The sequence below is a fragment of the Saccopteryx leptura genome, chromosome 4 (genome assembly GCF_036850995.1).
Source record: "Saccopteryx leptura isolate mSacLep1 chromosome 4, mSacLep1_pri_phased_curated, whole genome shotgun sequence".
NCBI lineage: Eukaryota > Metazoa > Chordata > Mammalia > Chiroptera > Emballonuridae > Saccopteryx > Saccopteryx leptura.
In genome coordinates this window covers 173,399,086-173,415,849 of record NC_089506.1, presented here as the reverse complement: position 1 = coordinate 173,415,849, position 16,764 = coordinate 173,399,086, and the positions used below count along the sequence as shown (strand labels likewise).

Sequence of the window (16,764 nt, the reverse complement as noted above, 5' to 3'; positions counted from 1 at the left end):
TACTCAAGCCAAACAGTAGTAGAAAATATACTTGATTGATAAGCAAAAGCAAAACTACTGCTTAGGGAATGAGGAATAGACTCAAGACTTCTCACTTCAACTAACACCTCCACAGACTGCATTATCACTTCAGGCAAAGTGACATTTTCACATTATTTTTAATGGTAGGAATGCTTTCTTCCTGGGATTAATCTGCATAAAAGTGTTAGTCTTGGCACAACTTAAATATTTAATTGAAAGTTCATTTCCGCCTATAAGCAAAATGCCCCAATACTATGCAATAGTTATATGTCTATACATTAACCTTACCAATGATAGCCCAACTTTGTGTTTTAACTAATGACGAATTTTGCCCTCATTTAAGCACTTAACTCTCCCTTGACTATTACTAAATTACTTATCTTTACTATCTTAAGATATCCTGCATTTTAAAACAATGCTTACACTTCCAAGAGAGTTTTACATATATTACGATTCTTTGTAAGTTAAGGCAAAAACTAAATCACGGCAAATTCCCTTGCGTAGAAAAATGCCAAAGCAGCAGCTAAAATAACTGTCAGGTACAGAATCACAGGTCTAGCCGGTGAACCACAAACGTCGCCAGTTATTACAGGAGTTAAGTAATCTACAGCCAGTATGGAGGGGGGAAAGCCCCCCGTACTTGTGTCTCCTTCTCTAATAGGGAGCACAAGAAAGTCAAACTGGGCAGTCGACCACGGATCGCAACCTGAGAGAGACTGGACAAAGCGTGCAGTTATCAAACGCAGGAAGCTGAAGTTCCTGCGCGATGCGAGGATTACAGTGAAAAACAGGAGCCCATCTGTCCATAGAGGAAGAGGAAGAGGAAGAAGTCCACCGGGAAAGGCTGGGTGTCGAGGAGGGGGAGACCAACCAGCTGGGCACTGTGGCCCTAGAGGCTAACAGAAGTCGCGGGTGGCAGGCGGGCAAGAGCGCCGAAGGGCTGGCGGGCGCAGGTGGGCTGCTGCCGCCGGGCCGGCGAGGGCCCCGCACCGGGCAGTCTCCAGGGCCTCGCCCGCGCAGCCTGGAAGCCACCCAGGCAACAGACGGGCGGAGGAGCCGCCTAGGCAGAGCCCCGGCGGAGGATGCGAGCGCGGTGGGAGTGAGCACCTGGCTCACACCCACCCGGAGGCTGACAGCCCGGGAGCGCGAGAAGGGCCGCGGCGCGCCCGAGGGAGTCGCCCTGAGGGCGCTGCCAGCCGCGCCGACTCCCCCTGGCCCGCATCGGCGGCGGCGGGATACTCACGTAAGGCTGGTAGAACTTAGAGAGCCGCGGCTTCCCGTGGTTGTTGAAGATGAGGATCGCCTTGATCATGGCTGAGCCGGACTGACCCGGTGGGCGCTGGGGGCCAGGGCGGGGGCGGGAGCTCGAGCCTCGCCTCGGGATCTCGCCGGCGATCCTTCCCCACCCGCCCCCTCCCGCACGCGCGCGCGCCCCCGGCCGCGGGGCGGGGCCTGGGCGGGGCGGGACTTTGGGTGGGCGGGGTCCGGGCGGGGCTGACGCGGAGGGAAGCGGAAACACTGCGGGGCACAGCCCACTTGCCAGAGCGGCGTCTGCGCACTCTCCTGTCAGCCGCAAGGTGGGCCGCTGTCACTTTCCCGAGGGGAAACTGTCGTTGCTGTTAATGGTCAGGGGTCTGCGACCGGCTCGACATAGAAGACCAAACTCACTGTTGTTGGGTTTGGTCTGCTAACTCGGGCGCCCGTTTAGCAACTCTCTCGGGCGCAAAGACCGCCCCCTGCACCCCCTGAGCTCCCCACTTCCGCTCTCCGCCCACCCGCAAGATGGCTGAGGAGCCGGAGACTGTGCTGCAGCTCCCTCCCTCAGGTGCGACGGACAGCGAAGGACCTGCAGAAGTCTCTCCGGGAACAGCCACTCCGGAGCCCCCTTCCTCGGCTGCAGTCTCCCCAGGGACAGAGGAACCTGCCGGTGACGCCAAGAAAAAAAGTAATTTTGAGAGTAGTTTGTTTCTGGGCAGAGGCGGGAGGCTTTGATTGCTTCCCTGGCGGGTTTTTGACCAGTCAGGACAGAGGAGGTTTCTTTTCGGCTTCGAAGAGCTTTGAATTGAGTGCTTCTCGGGAAAGCCATAGCCGGACACACCTTGCAGTGGGGTGCTCGCTGCTCGGCCGGCACAGCACTAGGACGCTGCCCTGGACTCTTCCTTGCGGCTGGCCAGACCGCTAACTCTTTAAAGCTGGCAGCAGAGTGGGATCTCGGTAGCTGCAGGTACTTAGTTTTCTGAATATTGATTTAAGATGAGAGTGATAGTGAGTGACAAGTTTGGGTTAGAATCCACGCCTTCTTTTATACCAATTGCGTGTGTGAACGCACTCCTTGAATAAAAAGGCTGCAATTGTACCCAGAATGAAGAATGTTAAGGGAAAACTAAAGGCAAAGACATAGCCATTTATTTATTTATTTATTGATTGATTGATTGATTGATTGATTGATTGTATTTTTCCGAAGCTGGAAATGGGGAGGCAGTCAGACAGACTCCGGCATGCGCCCGACCGGGATCCACCCGGCACGCCCACCAGGGGGCGATGCTCTGCCCACCAGGGGGCGTCGCTCTGTTGCCACCAGAGCCACTCTAGTGCCTGAGGCAGAGGCCACAGAGCCATCCTCAGTGCCCAGGCAAACTTTGCTCCAATGGAGCCTTGGCTGCGGGAGGGGAAGAGAGAGACAGAGGAAGGAGGGGGGAGGCGTGGAGAAGCAGATGGGCGCCTCTCCTGTGTGCCCTGGCTGGGAATCGAACCCAGGAGTCCTGCACGCCAGGCCGACACTCTACCACTGAGCCAACCGGCCAGGGCCAACATAGCCATTTTTTAAAAACCATTTTGGAACCTTTGTGAATCTTTTCATTGCTTGAATCAGCTGTCATCAACTCCTATTGTTTGAGAATTATTGGTGTGAAATACTGTAGACATTCCTAAATTTCCTAAATTTATTTGTCATGTAGCGCTCTGCGTAGGGTTGCTTCTGAGATATGCAGCAAATCAGTACCTACAGTTCAAAGAGGTTGACCCTGAGCCTCAGACAGATTTTCTCAGTCTAGAGTCAGTGTAGGTGTGTTTTCTGTCAACAATCTCAGGGCCTTGGTGGAACTTGTATCTTTTGCTGTCTCTTCTGCCATGGAGGATAATTGTCTCTTCCAGTACTGTCCCCCTTTATTTAGACTGCCTCTACATTTAGAGAAAATCTATTCTGTCATTTCCACATGATGTACTATTAGAGAAACAAACCTTTGATTATTTTTATAGAAAACCACTAGAATTTTCTGAAGAATTTCATGTGTTTTAAGATCTTTTTCCTTTTTTCCTTCCATTGTATTATAAGCAGGAACAGACTTTCAAAGGGGTTGTTTTAAGCTCTAACAATCTTAGTCAAAAGTTACTGCTTGACCCTGATCCGTGGTGGCACAGTGGATAGAGTGTCAACCTGGAATGCTGAGAACCCAAGTTGGAAACCCCAAGGCCCTTGGCTTGAGCCGTGGGATTGCTGGTTTAATCATGGGATCATCAAAATGATCCTATGGTCTTTTCCTTGAGATCCCCCGTCAAGGCACATATGAGAAGCAATCACTGAATAACTAAAGTGACACAACTAGAAGTTGATGCTTCTCATCTCTCTTCCTCTCTGTCTCTCCCCCCAAAAAGTTACTACTTGACCTTGACCATGAAGATAGCTTGGTAAAACAGTGGCTAAAAAATAATGACCCGGAGCTGGGATATGGCCTGAGGTTATATGGCATGTTTTCTTTGGTCTGCACAGTATGTGTGTTTGAGTTTATTGGGGTGATATTGCAGTTTATATTTCTTTAAACCATCATTTAAATTGGTTCTTTTACTGGCTCCTATGAGCATTTGTTCGCCTCTCTGATATAAAACTTAGTTTCTAACTATTGAATTTCTACCCTGAAATTGTCATTCTTTTTTGAGGCCCTCTTCTTCTGATGAAAGAACAAATGCTCCACTTCTGGTTTAATCTATGAAAGAACAAAGATTATTGCAGCAAACCAAGATAATTGGCCAGGCCTCAATTAGGATCACCTGGGGAGCTTCTGAACTTATCTATGCCAAGACCCTACTTCCAAAGATTCTGATATAATTGGTGTGGACACCTGTATTCTTGTAAGTTCAATGTTCCTCCAATCGATTCGAATGCATACTTAAATTTTTTTTAAAAGTAGTTATAATTAAAATAAATGTTTGCAGCCCTAGCTGGATAGCTCCGTTGGTTAGAGAGCATCATCCTAAAGCACAGAGGTTGCTGATTCAATCTCTGGTCAGGGCACATAGAGGAGCACTTGATGCTCCTGTCTCTCTGTCTCCCTGCCCTCCCACCCCCACCCCCTGTCTCTCTCACTGAAATCAATAAAATAACAACCAAAAAATAAATGTTTCCTTCTTTAGCTCCTTGCTCTTCAAATTTTTTTTCTTTAGTAGTACAATTCAATATTTGTACTACTTTAGTAGTACAACTCGGAGTCTGTCTACCTGCCTTCCCACTTCTCACTTAAGAAAAATTTTAATAATAATAATGTGCTTGGCCTGTGGTGGCACACTCAGTTGTTGATAGCCCCAGGGGATTGAGGGGGCATGGAAGGTGAGTTATTCAAAATGCCGGCATTTACCTTCCAATTCATCCCTGTTCCCTGACCTAGATAACTGAAGCTAGAATTAGTAAATGGAGGAAGAAAGATGAACTTGTATCAGAAAGAATACTGTGTGCATTATGTGTTCTCGGTGCCTTCATTTCAAGGGTAAACTTGAATAAATTGATCTCTGACTCTGTTGGGTCCCAATCTTTAATACCAAAGAATGGGAAAAGTGGGATGTTATCGAATAGAATTAACCTTAGGGGGTAACAATGCAGTATTTTGCTTTTAGTGTTGCTTTTATTTGTAGGTAGACTTTTTTTTTTTTAAGCATGGTAACTTTAGGAGTCAGATTCATAGTTAGAGTTTGTATTTTGGCTTATTGAAACCTTTAATTTCTCTAACTGAAACTTTCTGGCCCCTAGTTATTGTATTTTATTTCTAGTAATTATTGTGTTCCTCTATTTAAAAGATTATGTAGAAAACTTGGCAGTAACAAAAAGCACAAAAAAAGCAAATAATAATCACCTGTAAAGTCGCAAATGTATGTGCCATATTTACATGAATATGTGCTTATGATGGTTTTAATGAAATTGAGGTATTATACATGTTTTTTTATATTTAGTATATTTTGATAACTTTCATACTGTTAAATATGCTTTTGTATGTTTTACTTAATGGCAGTTTATAATCTTCAGGTTCGATAAGTATGAGTTTTGAGCTGATACTGGTTTAAATTATTTACATGTATTAACTCATTTAATTCTCAAAACAACCTAATGAGATAGGTACTATCGGACTCATTTTACCAATGGAAGAACTGTGGCACAGAAAGATGAAAGCACTTACCCAGATATATCATATATACTTAGCAAGTGGCAGAGCCAGGAGTTTAGAGTGTGTACTCTACTGAAATATAAATTCTAGTACAGGCATAATATCCTTTATTTAACCAGTCCCCTCTGAATATCCTTGGATATTTAGCTTTATCAGTTTTTTTTCAAATAAAAATAAATGTTTCAACAAATGTGACATCCTTCTAAGTGAATCTTTTTACATTTCATATTTTATTAGACTAGATTCTGAGAGTTGTTATTAATATTACTGAGTCAAACTATAGCTTTAAGTATTTGGTAATGTATTACCATATTCTCTAGAAAGGGTGTACCATTTTGTATTTCCAACAGTAGTATTGTCAATATTATTATTCTTATCTTTACTGATTTGATAGGTGAAAAAGGCCATGACATTTTATATTTTTAAAATATATTTTTAGATATTCTTTGGGGGCTATTATTAAAATGAATTTTAAGGATTCATGAGGAGACCTTTGTGGACTATGGAATTGGGGGAAAAAAATAAATATGACAGAATAAATCTTACCTAACATTTGTACATTTAAGAGATACCTCCAGTATCATAAATATATATGTGTGTAGATTAAAGGTTTATTTTTTTCAAAAATATTTTATATCATAATCACTTTAGAGTGTTTTCATGTAATTGTCAATTTTTTTCCTGTTACAGTTGACATCCTCCTAAAGGCTGTGGGAGACACCCCTATAATGAAAACAAAGAAGTGGGCTGTCGAGAGAACCCGAACCATCCAAGGACTCATTGACTTCATCAAAAAGTTCCTGAAACTTGTGGCTTCAGAACAGTTGGTATGAAACCAATGGTGAATATTTCCCTATAATAATTCATAGCAGTTACTAGACAACAATGAATAACAGTTGTATATACGTAGAAATAGAGAGAGAGCCACATATGTTACTTCAGTAATGTTCTTTTATTTTTTGGTGAAATTTCTGTACTTTATTCTCTGGGGAACCCTGAAGTGAAATGAATTTTAAATTTACTTTTATAATGTGAACTGATTGTTTTTACGTACTGTGTTGATTGTTTTTCTCAAAAAGTCACTGAATGCGCATGTAGAGAGGTCTGTCATAAGAACATCAATATGGAAATTTTTAGGCTTTAAAATGTATTTTGATATCAGTGTTGCTTCTCTCCCATTCTTGAGGTAAGCAGTATATCTTTTCCATATGTTGTAGAAAAAACTGAGAAATATTCTTATTTCATATTATAGTACATGTTAAGCACTTCATGGTAGCAGTTGTAAAGATTAATATTTTAAATGCCTCTAGTTTTTAACTTGCTATTTACAGAAATATAAACATCTACATGTATTTGGAATGTTGTTGCGTGTTAGGATATCAGACACCTTTATCTACAAATCACATCTTGGCCAATATTAATACTGATCTAAGAGTTTGCCACTAAGTGGCTCTCATAAAAGGAACATGGGCACAAGAATAAGTACAAGATAGGTCAATCACTAGAAGTTATTTGAGGTAAGAATAGCATAGAGCCAGGGATTTCTCCAAAGGAATTTGTTTAGAAAAAGTATTGGGAATATTTGATCAGTCCCTCTATGACTGATCAGAGTAAGAAAAGCATCTGTTTTATAGGAGAGCCATATAGAATTTAATTATATGTCAATTCCTGACTGGATAGCTCAGTTGGTTAGAGCATCATCCTGATGCGCAAAGGTTGCCAATTTGATTCCTGGCCAGGGCATGTACAGAAACAGATTGAAGTTTCTGTCCATCTGTTTCTCGCTCCCTTCCTTTCTCTCTAAAATCAATCAATCAATCAACTTTAAAAAAAATTAATTCAGAAAGGGTCAAGGAGATTATAGTGCCATCCACATGCATATGGTAGCTAAAACCTCAGGAGCAGAGGACCTTTCGTTGAGTCCAAGTCTAAATGGAAAAGTCAGGGAAACGAGGACATACACTTGAGAGAAATGAGCAGAGGCTATATCTCTGAGTGAAGAGTTGGAGAGGTAGGAAACCAGAGGAATACCAAGTAATTAAGACATTACTTTTATAAACTTATAGATAGAAGAAAAGATGATGCTATGTTCTGTTAATGTTAGAGTCCTGGCATTTTGTATTGCTTATATCCAGTAGTCTGAAAGGACTAGATTAATAGCTACATGGATTAGGTTGAACTATGTAAAATTGTCATTACAGCCATTTTAAACTATGAAAACAGCAGTTTCATGTGGTTCAACCGTAAACCTCTATAGTGAATCTAATTTTCCCTTTCCATTTATGCAATAAGAAACATGAACAGCCTGACCAGGTGGTGGCGCAGTGGATAGAGCGTCAGACTGGGATGCTGAGGACCCAGGTTCGAGACCCCGAGGTCGCCAGCTTGAACGCGGGCTCATCTGGTTTGAGCAAAAGCTCACCAGCTTGGACCCAAGGTCGCTGGCTCCAGCAAGGGGTTACTCGGTCTGCTGAAGGCCTGCGGTCAAGGCACATATGAGAAAGCAATCAATAAACAACTAAGGTGTTGCAACGCGCAACGAAAAACTAATGATTGATGCTTCTCATCTCTCACCGTTCCTGTCTGTCTGTCCCTGTCTATCCCTCTCTCTGACTCTCTCTGTCTCTGTAAAAAAATAAATAAATAAAAATTAAAAAACAAAACAAAACAAGAGCTTAAAAAAAAAAAAAAGAAACATGAACAAAAGTAATGTTTTTGTTACTTTTGTGGATTAAACTAGCACTTACATCTTCTGGCTTTTATCTAGCTGTACCCTACATTATTTTTGCAAAATGGATGTTAAAGGAAAAATAATAGTGGCCCTGGCCAGTTGTCTCAGTGGTAGAGTGTCAGCCTGGCATGTGGATGTTCCAGGTTCAATTCCCAGTCAGGGCACTTAGGAGAAGGAACCATCTGCTTCTCCACCCCTTCACTTCCCCTTTCTCTCTATCTCTCTCTTCTCCTACAGCTATGGCTCAGTTGTAGCAAGTTGGCCCCCAGTGCTGAGGATGGCTCCATGGCCTCTCCTCAGTGCTAAAATAGCTTGGTTGCCAAGCAATGGCCCTAGATGGGCAGAGCATCTCTGGTATGGGGCTTGCCAGGTGGATCCTGATTGGATCTGCATGTGGAGTCTGTCTGTCTGCCTCCCCACTCTCACTTAAGAAAAATTTAAATAATGATAACAGTGATGATGTGTCTGGCCTGTGGCACACTGAATAAAGTGTCAATCTGGAATGCTGAGGTTGCTGGTTCAAAACCCTGGGTTTGTTTGGTCAAGGCACATACGGCAATCAATCAGTGAACAACTAAAGTGAAACAGCTATGAATTGATACTCCCCCCTTTCTCTCTCTGTAAAACCAATAAATAAAATTAAAAATAATAATAGGGATTTGGGGAAGACAGAAGCGGTGTTAGAAGGCGTAATCTTTAGCTTCCCACAAAAACATAGTCAATTAGATAGCAAAGCCAAAAACCCATGATCAGTATTTATAACAAAACTAGGTAACAAAGTAACTCATGAACCTTAAAACCCAAATTTGTGAGGACAAACCACCAACAGCTGCAGGATTTGCATGGCATCAGCTAACGTGTTGAAAGAAGGTAGTGAGCAACAGGATTGGCACCTGACAACGCCAAGAAAGGAAGAACCTGGAAATAGCTAACCAGGTATTCACTGAAAAGTACAATGGTCAGGTTTTTTTGTTTGTTTGTTTTGTGACAGAGACAGAGAAGGACAGATAGGAACGGAGATGAGAAGCATCAATTCTTTGTTTATGGCACTATAAGTGTTCATTAACTGCTTTCTCATATGTGCCTTGACCTGAGGGCTACAGCAGAGCGAGTGACCTCTTGCTCAAGCCAGTGACCTTGGGCTTCAAGCCAGTGACCACGGGGTCATATCTATGATACCATGCTCAAGCCACCAACCCTGTGCTCAAGCTGATGACCTCAGGGTTTTGAACCTGGGTCCTCCACATCCCAGTAAAAAAAGTTCTATCCATTGTGCCACTGCCTGGTCAGGCTGCAGTAGTCAGTTTTAAGAACAGTAGTTAAGAGGGTTCTCTCCAATAGCAAGTGATTACCACATATCTTCCCTATGGAGGGCTGAAGGGACTGGACCAGTCTAGTCTGGAAGAGCACTCAAAAAAGATTCAGTAAGGTTCCTTCCCTTCCAGAACAAGACCCCACACCGAGGAAGAGCATCTAGAAGTGAAACAATTGAACAAGGTAGGAGGAACATGAGAGAGGAAGGAAAAGACAAAGACCAGGTCAAACTGGAGGAGAACAGAACCAGGAGTCTCAGAAAGCAGGCTTCCATATTGTTGGACACTGTACACCCCCCCCCCCAAAAAAAAAACAGAAGAGGGAGTTCTGTGGAGTTAGAAAAACTATACTAACCGCATTCTAAAAGTTGAAGAGAACTTACTCATATAAAAACAACAGAAAAATATCAAGGTCAAATTTCATACAATGTTATTGAAAAAAGAAAAGTAATAACATTGCTAAAGATGGTAAAAGCATGCTAGAAAAATGTGCCTACAATATGGGTCAATAATTGTAACTTACCATATTTTCCCATGTATAAGACACTCCCATGTACTGATATAAGACTCACCTTAATTTTGAGGCCCAAAATTTGAAAAAAAATGTATTACATAAAGTTATTGAACTCAAGTAGTTTTATTCATCATAAAATTCATACAACTCCTCATCACTGTCAAAACTGCCATCATTAGCTTGTCCTCATCTGTGTCTTATGACGAATCACTGTCTTCAACAATGAGCGCAAAAGCAAGCATGAAAAAGCAGGAAATGCAAGTAAAAAAATCTATAACCACTGTATAAGAGGCACCCAGTTTATAGACCCCAAATTTTTCCAAAAATGGTGCGTCTTATACATGGAGAAATACGGTATTATTTCAAAACAAGCTAAAATATTAAGAAAATTAGGCAGGACATGAAAGAACAACATAAATCAGCATTTGTAAAATTCAAAGTGACAGAACTCAGCAAAAGAATTATAAATTATTTCAGAAATAAATGAACATTAAACTAGAAGGAGCAAGAGCAAATAAACAATAAATAATGTATTAAAAAATAGAATGCAAAAGAGAATTTTTTAAATTTAAAAAAAGGAAAGGTAAAAATGATTTGAGAAAATGGGACATATTGAGTATTAAGAAAGAAGAGTGAAGACATGGATAACAGAAGTCCCTGAAGAAAAAAACCAAAGCAAAGGAACAAAACAAATATAATATTTAAAACTATATTCAAAGAAAATTTTTTAAAAAGATTTGAGACTACATTTTAAAAATATACCATATTTTTTGCTCCATAAGTTGTACTTTTTCCCCCCAAAAGTCTTGAGCGAAAAATATGGTATTTTATTAAATATTTTAACACTCCATTTGGTTCGGAATATTTTTTTTTCTTATTTTCCTCCTTAAAACCCTAGCCGTCTCTTATGGTCAGGTATGTCTTATGGAGCAAAAAATACGGTACTCAGGAATATCAACCCAGAATAACAAACATCAAGACACATTCTGGTAAAATTATTGGACTTGAAATAAAAAAACAAACAATTCTTTGGACATCTAAGGAAAAAAAGAGGACATGACTTAGAAAGAAAATTAGGCTGTCATCAAACTTTGACAGCAAAGATACAAAGGAAGAAAGTGCGAAATAAGAATTTTATATACAACAAAAGTGACTTTTAATCAGGGCACTAACTATTAGTAATGTACCAGACTGAGGGAATACTATTCCCATGAACCCTTCTGAAGAATTTACTAGAGAAAGAACTTTATAACAACCAAACTATATAGAGGGACATCAACATAAAGACTATGATTTAAAAACAAAGTCATGGCCTGGCCAAATAGCTTGGTTGGTGAAAGAATTGTCCCAAAGCTCAGAGGTTGCCGGTTCAGTGCCCAGGCAGAGCACATACAGGAGCAGATGTTTCTGTCTCTCCCTCCCTCCCTTTCTCACTAAAGTCAATAAATAAAAGTTTTTTCAAAAGTCACTATTCTTTAAAACTAAAATAATTTTATCTTCCCAAGTTCTAGCATTTAGCAAAATAGATTTGCATTTTGAAATTGTAACTTCTGTAGGATTTTAAACTAGCTGAATTGCTTTTATTTAATTAAAGGCACTTTCAGTTCCTGACTCCTGTTTCAAATCACAATGAGTTCCTGTAGTTCTGCATTTACTCTACTGTCCTCTTAACATTAAAACCATCTTGGCCCTGGCCGGTTGGCTCAGTGATAGAACGTCGGCCTGGTGTGCAGGAGTCCCGGGTTCGATTCCTGGCCAGGGCACACAGGAGAGGCGCCCATCTGCTTCTCCACCCCTCCCCCTCTCCTTCCTCTCTGTCTCTCTCTTCCCCTCCCGCAGCCAAGGCTCCATTGGAGCAAAGTTGGCCCCAGCACTGAGGATGGCTCTATGGCCTTTGCCTCAGGCGCTAGAATGGCTCTGGTTGCAACAGAGCAACGCCCCAGATGGGCAGAGCATTGTCCCCTGGTGAGCATGCCGGATGGATCCCGGTCGGGCACATGCGGGAGTCTGTCTGACTGCCTCCTCGTTTCCAGCTTCGGAAGAATACCAAAAAAAAAAAAAAAAAATTAATAAATAAATAATGAAACCATCTTTTGCTGCTTTTGCCTACAAAATCCTAATTACTCTTTTTACCTAGTTAAACCCTATTTATTGTTTCTTCCAGGCTTTCCCTGACCTTTTTGCTGTGCTAAACTAATGTCACATCTCTGTGTACTATACACCTTGTCAGATGCACTTTTGTCATCTATGCTCTTAGCTGCATGTGTCTGCCTCTCCATTAGATTGAAAACTCATTAATGGAAGATACATTAATCTTTGTAGCTCCACTCCTTGGGCAACTCCTACCAGGTAATAGACATTCAGTGAACGTTTCCTAAAATGAAAACTCATTGGGAGCCCATCTAATATAAAATGTATCATAAAGGTAAAAATCTATGTTCACTTGTAGTTAAACTGCCAAGAGCTAAAGACTAATTCTTATATCAGTATTACAGATACTCATATTTTAAAAAAATTATTGATTGATTTTGCAGAGAGGAAGAGAAACATTGATTTGATGCTCCACTTATTTATGCATTCATTGGTTGATTCTTGTATGTGCACAGACTGGTGATCATACCCACAACCTTGGCATATGGGGACAGTGCTCTGATGGAGCTACCCAGCCAGGGCCAGAAATTGACATTTAAATACATATTGATCTCTGTTCAGTTTCTGAAATTTTTGTTAGAATATTACTCAGCCATAAATAGGAATTAATATTTATGCATGAACTATTTTTAAATAATGTAATAAGACTAACATGTATTGTGTACATATACCAAGCACTGACACTACCTCATTTTTTTTTATCTATTTTTTTAATTATTTTTATTTATTTATTCATTTTAGAGGAGAGAGAGAGAGAGAGAGAGAGAGAGAGGAAGAGGGAGAGAGAGAAGTGGGGGAGGAGCAGAAAGCATCAACTCCCATATGTGCCTTGACCGGGCAAGCCCAGGGTTTCGAACCGGCGACCTCAGCAGTCCAGGTCAACGTTTTATCCACTGCGCCACCACAGGTCAGGCGACACTACCTCATTTTATCTTTCCCAGCAGCCACAGAAGTATGGGCACTATTCTTTTCTATATATAAATAAGGAAATGAGATAAGAAAATTTATTCATATTTAAAGCCAAAATTCAAACCTAGAACTGTCTCAGTAGAGCCTTTATTTTTAATTACCACACTGTATTGCCTAAGGAAGAAATGTAAGCAATATTTGTTTTTGTTATAGGTGGTTACCTAAATAGTATCTACCAGCCAACTATTTTAATGTTATTGGGTTTAAATACTATGTTAAACCCAGGACATTTTAGTCTTAGAATTTGACTATAGACAAAGGAAAAGTGAGCATGTTACCTGAAAATAATGTTTTGTTTTCTAAAAATAAAATTATCAAAAGCTACTTTGATACTGCGACTTTTTATTTCAGTATTTTTGGGAAGTTTTAAAGTATAGATTTCTCCTACTATCTGAAAGAATAGTATTTCTTTAAAATTTTTTATTTATTGATTGATTTTAGCGAGAGAGGAAGGGGGAGAGAGAGGCGAACAGGATCATAGATCTGTTCCTGTATGTCCCCTGACCGGGGATTGAACCAGCAACCTCTGGGCTTCAGGACGATGGTCTAACCAACCAAGCTATTCAGCCAGGGCTGAGAAAAGAGTATTTCTGTGAAACCTTCCCTAAGCCAAAATGGCATAAAGCAAAGAAGCCAATTACCATTAATTTTTATGGAAAAATTTTGAGCATACCCAGATCCCCCAAAATAATCTACCAAATCATACTAAATACACTTAATTATATCCAGTGTTATGCTAAGCATAACACACTAATGAGCTCTCAGGCTATCTCATATCTTTAGGATACATCTTGCTAACAGATACACAAAATAAATCAAGATAAAGCATAGATGCTCACAGACACATTCCAGAGCTATGGTGGCTTGATACTCAGTGTAGTTCCTGGTGAATGAAAGAGCTTGGCAGAGCCAGTCTCACTGCTTTTATAATGGCTCACTACAAAACATGTTGAATGTTATTTTCGCTTTCTCAGAAAAGCAAAAATCCTCTTTGGATTTCTTCAGTTAGTGAAAACATGTACTAATGTAGGTGTTTCATAATATGAACTTTCAAAAAGCAGAGGATGCCTATACTAGAATGTTTTAATAACAGAGACTAAACTGAAACATTGAACAGCGAATTCTTTAAAGAGCAAAGTTATAAGGACATTAGGTTTCAATTATGTTACATTTTTCTATCTTATTTGACTACAAGTGATAGTCTGTGTTTAGTACCTTTAAGAGTTTTCAATGCTGGTAAAGGTTAAAAAAAAAATGCAGCCATGTATGTCATTTACCCAAGAAAAACAGTATCACAAATAATAGATTTTCTGATTTTAGGCTGTGTTTGTGAAATTTTATTAGGAAAAATTCTGTCTTTACTTGAAATGAGTAATTGGGAAACATAGTTTTGTGTGTGTTTTTTTTTTAATTTATTAACTATTAAAATACAGGAGAGAGAGAAAGAGGAGGGAGAAGCAGGAAACATCAACTCATAATAGTTGCTTCCTATATATGCTTTGACCAGACAAGCCCAGGGTTTTGAACCGGTGACCTCAGTGTTCCAGGTAGACGCTTTATCCACTGTGCCACAACAGGTCAGACATGTAATTGGGAAAAATAATAATTTTTGATAATTTCTTGAATAAACCTTCAAAAACTATTTGTAAAAACAATATTTAAAAGATTCTTAGTTATAATAAGTGGGAACCACTATTCTAAGAGCAAAAATTCTTTTTTATTCCTTCAGGAAAGAGTTATGATATAAAGATCTCATTAGTTGACTTAATTTATGAGAATTAGTCAAGGGAATTTAGGAAAACTTTCTTGAATTACAAAGATGAAAAATATGAAATAGCTGGCTGATTGGACCCTAGAAAATGCAAATTAGCCTGACCTGTGGTGGCGCAGTGGATAAAGCGTCCACCTGGAAATGCTTAGGTCGCCGGTTCGAAACCCTGGGCTTGCCTGGTCAAGGCACATATGGGAGTTGATGCTTCCAGCTCCCCCCCCCCCCCGTCTCTCTCTTTCTCTCTCTCTCTGTCTCTCTCCCTCTCTCTCTCCTCTCTAAAATGAATAAATAAAAAAAACAAATTAAAAAAAAAACACGCCCTTTAAAAAAAAAAGAAAATGCAAATTAATCAGGATACCATTAAAACTGAGTCGCCATTTTTTTTTCTTGCAGTTTATTTATGTGAATCAGTCCTTTGCCCCTTCTCCTGACCAAGATGTTGGAACCCTCTATGAGGTAAAACATAACCGCTTAATGGAAGATGCATCTGTGAAGAGTATGATTATTAATTCATATTATTGTTTTCAGACATGTATTCTTAATTGCCTCTCAGGAAAAGAGAGATTACTATTTTGTTTTCTGTTATATCTCTGACACTTTGCACATAGCTGGATCTCAAATTATATGGTGATTAAAGAATTAAGGAATGAACAATACAAACAGAAGATGATTTTGATGTATGCCCAGAAAGTAAGGTCTTCTTTTTGGCCTAATTTGTTTCTTCTACATTGTTTATATAATCAGTAATCCAGATTTACCTCTAAAAAATTTTAAAGGAGACTACGTAAAAATGACTTCATTCGACATTCTTACAGATTCGTGCTAATAATAAAGTATTCACATTAGCACCACTGGTAGAGAACAGTACTATATACTGTACATTACAATAAAGATGTAGAGAAAGGACATTAAAATATGTATGCCCATCTATGCCTATGATGTTTAAAGGACAGGTTTTATTAAACATGATTACTGATACGTGTCTGATAGCAACTTGCATCTCTTGAAAGAAATAGCATTATAGGTAATTTACACATACATGTATGAGGACACTTTTGATACATATAACACTTTTTTCTTAGTTTTATTTCAGAACAACAAAAATTAAGTTTCTTTTATTTCCTTTTTTTCTTTCTGTAGTGTTTTGGCAGTGATGGTAAACTGGTACTACACTACTGCAAATCTCAGGCATGGGGATGAACTACAAAGAAAAAGATCTTGATAACTAAAATGAATCTTCACAAAGAAAACAGCACTGAAAAATTTGATACTTGTGGCAAGAGACTTGTGGACATGATCTACTCCGCATGTTATCTGCTGTGACCCATGTTTATGCATTTAAAAAATCCTAGATTAGACAGACAAAAATGTAATTTGCATTAACACAGAAGTCATCATAAAAAATTGACATTAGAGTATACCTAGTACTACAAGTATTGCTCCAGCTATGCCTCCAAGATATTGAAAAGGAGACTCAGATTGTAAAGCTTTTTTGCCAGTTCTCAAAATGACTGAAATTGTCACTTGTAGAATTAGTGCTTTGCTGATTGTTTTTATACTGTAAAACTCAATATAATTTACTAAAGGATTCTTTGTGCTTTTTCTGGGAAGTTCAATTTGTTTGAGGTATGGGATATGCCTATTCTCATTTACACTTATACCTACCTACACTATTATCTTATTAAATAAAATTTCATTGATGGCCTGGCTTTATACCTCACCTAGTCCAGTAGAGGGCAGCCCAGCACACAGAAAGAGGCAGTTTGATTTTACATCTTTGCCATATGATAATGGTGAAAAAGTTGTTCCTTTCATTTCTAGCAAACATCTAGCCAAGAGAGCATGTATGTTGATACACTGGA

At 39.7% G+C, this 16,764-nt stretch overlaps 2 protein-coding genes across 5 annotated transcripts in view; one reads left to right on the top strand and one right to left on the bottom strand.

Moving 5' to 3' along the window:
- Positions 1-1,397, bottom strand: part of AP3S1 (adaptor related protein complex 3 subunit sigma 1) — an 81,683-nt gene extending 80,286 nt beyond the window's left edge. For all 4 annotated transcript variants that reach the window (XM_066382066.1, XM_066382067.1, XM_066382068.1 and 1 more), the window contains exon 1: positions 1,265-1,397. In XM_066382066.1, coding sequence (XP_066238163.1) covers positions 1,265-1,333 — 69 coding nt within the window. In that variant the 5' untranslated portion in view covers positions 1,334-1,397. The remainder of the gene's footprint in view (positions 1-1,264) is intronic.
- On the top strand, positions 921-16,611 carry ATG12 (autophagy related 12). The gene is made up of 5 exons (XM_066382070.1): positions 921-1,264; positions 1,804-1,966; positions 6,144-6,280; positions 15,296-15,358; positions 16,043-16,611. Exons 2-5 carry the CDS (start codon positions 1,804-1,806, stop codon positions 16,100-16,102), a joined length of 423 nt encoding a protein of 140 aa, XP_066238167.1. The 5' UTR covers positions 921-1,264; the 3' UTR covers positions 16,103-16,611.
- The last annotated feature ends 153 nt before the right edge of the window (positions 16,612-16,764 follow it).